The sequence below is a fragment of the Austrofundulus limnaeus genome, unplaced genomic scaffold (assembly GCF_001266775.1).
Source record: "Austrofundulus limnaeus strain Quisiro unplaced genomic scaffold, Austrofundulus_limnaeus-1.0 Scaffold74, whole genome shotgun sequence".
Lineage (NCBI taxonomy): Eukaryota > Metazoa > Chordata > Actinopteri > Cyprinodontiformes > Rivulidae > Austrofundulus > Austrofundulus limnaeus.
In genome coordinates, this window is record NW_013952476.1 from 699,968 (window position 1) to 707,392 (window position 7,425).

At 39.2% G+C, this 7,425-nt stretch overlaps 1 protein-coding gene across 1 annotated transcript in view; it reads right to left on the bottom strand.

Moving 5' to 3' along the window:
• The window catches only part of LOC106519261 (neurocalcin-delta A), a gene marked incomplete at its 5' end in the record, with an annotated part of 22,033 nt that extends 15,702 nt beyond the window's left edge, over positions 1 to 6,331 (bottom strand). The window contains 1 exon segment of the mRNA XM_014010843.1: positions 5,953 to 6,331. Within this exon segment, the coding sequence (XP_013866297.1) occupies positions 5,953 to 6,330 (378 nt within the window).
• Between the last annotated feature and the right edge of the window lie 1,094 nt (positions 6,332 to 7,425).

The window sequence follows — 7,425 nt, forward strand, 5'->3', positions numbered from 1 at the left end:
CTAATCTAATCTAATCTAATCTAATCTAATCTAATCTAATCTAATCTAATCTAATCTAATCTAATCTAATCTTACCTCCATCTCTCTTCACACCTCCTCCTATGAATCATTTCTCTAAACCAATTAAAAACATATTTGCACATATTTATTTCCAGTTTTCCTTTTTCTAAACGAATGTGTCATTACCACGTGTGATTTGAAACGTTGGTCTGACTTTATGTGTAGCAGCTGAAGCCACATCTATTGTCAAACCTGAATACAGCAGCCGGATAAAACACATACATTTCAAGGCTTTTCAGCCGGAAAGTTCAAGAGAAGAACACAACTCCGTTTGGTACAAAGCCAGAAAGAAAACATAAAGAAAAAAGTCATAATCCCTCAGTGGTCCAGACAAATTTGTAGCTTCTTAAAGATGTGAGAGTAAAAACACCATCGTGGATATTTTGGTTTATGTTTTCCCTCTAAATATTTCAAAGAAAAATGGTGTTTAAAAGACAGAAAGACAAAAAGGGAGGGGGGGTCATCCTCTTGTAATTTTCCATCAACAGAGAGGGTGGAGTTTAAATGTGACCGGAGCACAAACGTGCCTCCCATGGTAGCTTGAAGAGTCAGAGCAGTGAGCAGTGATCATTTTCTTCAGTCTCACTAGATTAGCCGTGTGATTGGTGGATGACCTCTTCTACCTGTCAGGACTGTAAGCATCCTGGACTGGGTTTCAGATGTGAGCCAGACGAGCATCAGGCAGCGAGTGCTGTAGAATGAACGGGGTGGTTTCATCTTACTGTGTGTTCACATTTTGCCTATTGTCTGAAGATGAGCCAGGCTGGCTGTGATCTGTCCTGTTCRATTACTCCCACAGCAGGGTTAATTGTGAGCATCACCAGCATACACACACTCTCTGCAGGAGAGAGCATTAACTAGCTGAAGTGAGGCACAGTTGCCAGTCACCGGCAAATGGAGGCAAAAGTCAACGGCAGCGGTGGGAGAGATGACAAGGTCCTTAGGGTGAAGCACTGCAGAGTGTTGGCAGCAGTCATAAATATTATCCCTGACAGGAAGTAAGTAAATCCTGTTTACACCAATCGGAATGTTGTTTAAACTTATATTAGTTCTGTGTTTATTAATTTTTTTTTCTTCATTTACATTTCTAACAAAAATGATAAAATGATACAGGAGCAGATGTTGAAAAACTAAAACATCCATGACAGTGACCCAAAAGCAGCACAACATAAAGACCTCACATTCCCTTAAAACTACTSATGATGAGGAGGAACAGAGCTGTAGTTGTTTTGGTCAAACCTTCTGAACGTTGTTAAGCAGAGTCTGATGTGTCGTTGCAGGACCTCCTGAGATTTGTTAATGCTCACAGTATAAACTGAAGATGAAGCTCAGCAGCAGTAAAAACAGGATCACCTGAGAYGCTAACACACTGGAACTGTCCTCTGAAGGTGGTAAGTTTCAGAAAGTTAGCTTGTTCATCAGGTTGATGCACCATAGATCTTATTTTCAGTGACTGATCACTTTGTRCTGTAGACAACTGTTTATAAGTTTTGTCAGTTTAACATCAGAAAATCRTGTTTGTTGGAAGAGGAGCTATCACTTACGCTAACATTAGCTAATGAGTTAAGTGCCATTATAATAAATCACCAGGGTATAGCAGTAATCCATCCTGTCTCGTCTTCTCCCTTTGTTTTGATGACGTTGAAGCCTTGTAAWCGTTGGACTGCCACAGGATGGATTATTTTCTTACTTTTATGCACGTGAATGTCACTTTAACCCAAATTATTCTTCAATTTATTTAAGACTTGCAGCAGCCCCTCATGCTGGGGAGAGGCTGATATTCTGAGGTTTTTTTCATTAGCCGTTTGTTTAAAACACTCCTTGCAATTTAAAAAATATTATGTAATTCCATTTTTATTAAGTTTACATGTATTAATGTTAAAGTACATCTGAATAAGTTATTAGATTTGAGGTTCAAATTCATATATTTCATGGGTCAGCTTTTTAATTAGCTGTGGAAAACATGTTAAGGTAGAKACACTGAAAAATGGGGTGACATTCACAGGTGTGATGAGCAGGTGAGATGAGATGYGAACRAGAACTGGAACAGGAGKTGYGTCCACGGGAAGCATAAATGGACATCGTGACAAAAATAATCATTGACTAATCATTTAACTGTAAAACTAATTGCAGATTAGTCGAACATCAAAATAGTCATTAGTTGCAGCCCTAGTTTGGATGTGTCCAGAGGAGGGACAGTGGACATATTTGACCCATCATATCGAAATGAGGATTAAGTCAAATTTGGTCAAAATGACCTGATTACATTTTCAGATTCTTGGCTTTAAAAGCTACATTTTGATACCTGGATCATTCTGATATCATGATTAAATCCATATATATGACTTCATTTGTCTTGTTGGTTACAATAATACATAAGTATTTGGTCTAAATCCCAATTTTATGTCATTTTAATGAGGAATTTTTGATGTCCTTATAAAGATGAAACCTCAAATTATATTTGAATATTGAGATTTCCCAGCTAAGAAAAAAAAAAAAACTTTGCTAGCTCACAGGGAAAATCTCAAAATTTTAAGGCATTTTTCCTCAAAATCAGTTTTTTTTGTTGCTACTGCTAAAAAATGCTTCAAAAAATTTGTTTTATGATTATATTTCAGACAGTTCATTCAAATGATACATTGATAAGGCATTTATTCATTACATTTTGACAAAATGCAATTTTTGTTAAYATTTTAGTCAAAACACTATATTTGCCTATTTCTCCAAATACAACTTTTGGACTTAATCCTCGTTTCGATGTGATGGGTCACATATTGGGTTGGACGTATCCAGAGGAGGGACAGTGGGGATGTTAGAGATGAAGAGGAGATATGTAGTTGTAGTTAAAGAAGACATGGAGGTATTTGGAGTGAGGACAGAGGAAATGGATAACTACAGGGAGGAAGWAAACATTTTTCAGTAAACTGCAGCTTCWTGATTAGCAAACTACCAAATTCATGCTCTCACTGTAAACCTGTTGTTTCTACAGCAAACATCCAGACACGAGCCTCTGACTCACTGCTTTCTGTTCCTTTGTCACTGCAGAGGCTCAGGTTTTTAATGTGCGCAGGTTTCTGTTGTCACACCACAGAAGGAAGTGACAGGTTGGTCTGACTCATATTCAGCGCAGAGGTGCGCAAAGAAARGCTTACTTGAAATATACTGAAATTCTAATAGTATTTTTAAAATGCTAATAAAAGTTTGCATGAATCAACTTTAAGTCTGTAATTATTACTGTCTAAATAAAGAACAAGGCAGGAGCATGCAAGTAAAACCAGCTTCAATACAAACTGTAAACACCAAACTAAATGTTTCCTTTTCCGTGTCTGTCTACATCCCTAAAGCTGAGTCATCTGTGGGGCACATGTTATCATTCATCAGTGACCGAAGTGATGCTGCAAATGAAGGTTTGTGATTGAGAAACTAAGTTCTGTAGCACAAATCAAACATGGACTCACTTAGTGTTGCAGTTACATCTGACAACCCCCGAGATGTGAGTTAGGTTAGGGGTGGGGCTATAACATTGTTTTCATCGTTTTTTTTTTCCCCACAAAAAAAAAAAATGCAGTTTCAGTCTCTGAAAATGCCATTTCTGTGCAGAAGCAAGTCTGAAATGTTAAAAAACCATTTACACATTCCTGTATGGACAACCTCTAAAAAGGACAAGCAGGTAGAAGCTCAGTCTATAAAGTATGTCTCAGATAATTGGCTTCTGTGCAACAAGAGCTGATGTCCCCTGTCACTGTTTGTAGTTTTGGAGTGTTTTTCTGGATGGAATTGAACAGGGAATGCAAGTAAACCTTTWTGTTTTTGGTATTTAAGATATTCAATGGCTGTGTTTATTTATTTAATGCATAAAGAAATGCTCATGCAGCACGGTGGCTCAGAGGGTATAGCTGTTGTCTCTCAGCAAGAAGGTTGCTGGATCGAATCCAGGCCGGAGACCTTTMTGGGTAGAGATTGCGTGTTCTCTCCGTGCATGTGTGGGTTTTCTCCAGGTATCCTCCCACAGACAAAAAAGTTAGGTTATTTGGTAACTCTAAATTGATAAATGATAATGTATAGATGGAAAGCTCATGTTACTCTATGACAGCGTGTGGGGGAGTAGGCGGAGCTTAAAGCAACAAATCACACTGAGATCACAAATCTCTTTTTCAAAGGAGGCTTGGGCCTGAAGGCAACCTATTGTACATGATTTTGTGCTGTGGGGAAACCTAAGAGCCTGGAGAAAACCCATGCAAGCACAAGGAGAATATGCCAACTCCACACAGAAAGACCTCGGGTCCAAACCGGGGATCAAACCCAGGACCTTTTTGCTGTGAGGCGTCAGTCCATTGTGCTTGTTTTTAGCCAGAGCTCTCACTTCTTCAGCTCTCCTTCTTCAGTGGTGAAAAGTGCCTGACAGCCAGTAAGGAGGATACGTGTTTATAATAAAAAAAAAGCAGATTACATTCTTTTACAACCCGAATGATTGAGATGATTTAGTTCAAACGATTTCTTCAGGTCTGTGGTTCCATGGTTTGGTTTTCTTGTGTCGCTTCCTGTTTAGTTTCTGCATTCCCTGTCACCTTTAAGTGACAGGGAACACAGAAACTCTCCCCGTCTGCTTGCCACGCCCACCCTCACCTGTTCCAGTCTCCCCGCCAGGTGTTTGTGATGATGTTCATTTAGTTCTGCTTTTTATTCTGGGTTTTTCTGTTGGCTCCTCAGCAGATCATTAAACTGGCTCATGCTATACGTCTCTGTCTCTGTGTTTCCAACAAGGTTTTTGTGTAAGTTTTTCCACCATGTCAGCTTTTGCCTTTTTTTTTTTGTTTTAATAAACACATTTTCTAGTGCTGGGCAAATGAATCTTTTCTGAAGCACTGAAGCTTGCTTTGAAAAGGGGTTCATCATTTCAACCTTTTCATCACAATCCTTTTTGGCACCATCTTGTGGCTAAACATATGAAACATTATGACGGAGTTGACGGCTGTTTAACACCACGATATCAGGTTTTCATTGTGTTGCTTTGAACCGACGTTGTTTTGTGGGTGAAAGTATAAAGTTATGGTTGTTTATGGTTCATTATGATAAATAAACTTTACAAATGTGCTATGGCCTCTGTGACTTACTGACATTTGTAAAAAAAATACAGATGGAATGACAATTGTGCTGCCAGTTCTCCACCTCCACGACTTTTTAACCAGTTTGTTTCCTGTAAGATCCTATTGTAGTGAAAAAATGGCTTTGATTTGATTGATTCAGGTATAAATACACTTGTAGTATTTGGAGATATATAAATTTGCTAAATATTGTAACATCTTCCATCTGCTCTTATTCCCCACCCCTGATAGAAAGTACCATCATATAAATGTGACGTAGTTGTGACATAGCTGGGGTTCTGTTTGTTTTCTGGATCTCTGTGAAACAGATAAAACCTAATAAAAGGTTTTTTTTCAGTGAGACAGAAAGCCACATTTAAAGAGTGAACGTCATGAAAGTCTGGCTGATTCCAAAACTGCTTTCATTGCCAGGGTAAATGAGACGTCTAAATACTCTAAATGGACCTGTAAAATCTCAGTAACATTTCCATGCTGGCTCTGAATGAGCTCCTGACTGACTTATCTCCCAGAAGTCATGTGTTAGGAGGAGCCACGACTCGAAGGGCTGACTCTCTTCCTGAGACAGAGCTGTATATCCTGTTCTTAAAATACCACAGCAGGCTTTCCAACTCTCATAAAGACTGTGTTACGGCTACAGTAGCAGCACAGTTAGAGGTGTTTAACTATCACTGCCCTGGTTAATGTTATTGTTAGAGTCCACCAAAGTGAACTGTAGAGAACACCTAAGAAGACGATGAGAGAAAATGTTGCGAGGCTTTTCTATTTTAAAACACGTTGAGGAGCTTACCTGTACAATCTCCAGCATCTCAGCTTTACTGATGTACCCGTTCCCGTCCAGGTCGTACATACTGAAGGCCCATTTCAGCTTCTGCTCCAGCTTGCCGCGTGACGTCACACTTAAAGCGATGATGAACTCCCGGAAATCTATCGTCCCATCGCCATTGGCGTCAAAAGTGCGAAAGACGTGTTCAGCAAATTTGGAGGCGTCTCCGTACGGGAAGAAGTTGCCGTAGATTTTCTTGAACTCCTCCATAGAGAGGTTGCCGCTGGGGCAGTCCCTCAGGAAGCCCTTGTACCACTCCTGGATCTCGTGTTCGGTGAAGTCGGTGCTCTCCAGCAGGTCCTGCATCACCTCCGGACGCAGCTTGCTGTTCTGCTTCCCCATGTCTGTTTGTCCTGAAGGTCGCTCAGCTCACAACTGGGAGGCAGAAAGCAGACAGGAGCTGGGATTAGGAAAGAATTTACACAATAAAAACATATCTCATCAGTTTCACAAATACAACTGAAACCTTTTCTTTTCACGGTGTCTCAGGACTGTCACGTCCAGAGGAACATTTTTCTATGTGTTTAAAGACAAACATGACTTTTTATTGTCTGCCACCAGGATATGTCACAAACCACAAGATAATAATGAAAAAACCTGCAGARTAAAACGTCTACAACTCATCAGCATTATCCAACACAGAAATGACAGTGACTTTCCATACATGGAGCTCAGAATGGTTGTGGCACTCACTCTGAGTTTAACATCTTGTGACACAGCAYGAGATTGAGCACAACATTGTTTTCAAAGTATAACCAAATAACCATCCTTTATCAGAATATCTGGCATGAATGCTTCTTTGAGGAATGCTAGCTCTTTAATTTAATACTCTGTCAATGTGGGAGAGCCCCGAGTACTTTCCATTCAGAAAGCCTGTAGATGCTCTCAGCCTGATCTTCAGMTCAGTTTGTAGCTTTTACCACAAATTTTAATGTTGGACAGCCAAAACTCAAAGATCTGCTCATGGGAGGATTTGTAATTAAAATATTCTACAAAGTGCAAAAGCATCCGTAAAGACGTAAAATTATGTATATTTTTTTGTTTTTCTGTGTTCAGTGGGATTAAAAATAATTATTTTTTGTTGTTTTTCTGCTTCAATTTTGATGACTGGAATGAAACAAAAAATCGAATTCATTTAACCTTAATTGGGGTTAAAATGACTCGTTCTCTATATAAAAATAAACTAATGGAACTTTCCATGGAAAAGCWGATCTGTGTACTCTGAGTAAACAACACCATATGCCTGACATGGGTCGAGTAACTCTGTAAAATCTCTGCACACACTATAAACTAGATTCAGATGCACAGAAAAGTGGGACATGGTGCTGAAAGATACTGTATGTGAAATGAGCTGTTTAAACAGCATTGTTCACATTAATAAACTGTTGAGAAGCTAGATTATAAACTAGATACTGGATTGCGATGTCTCGGTTTCGG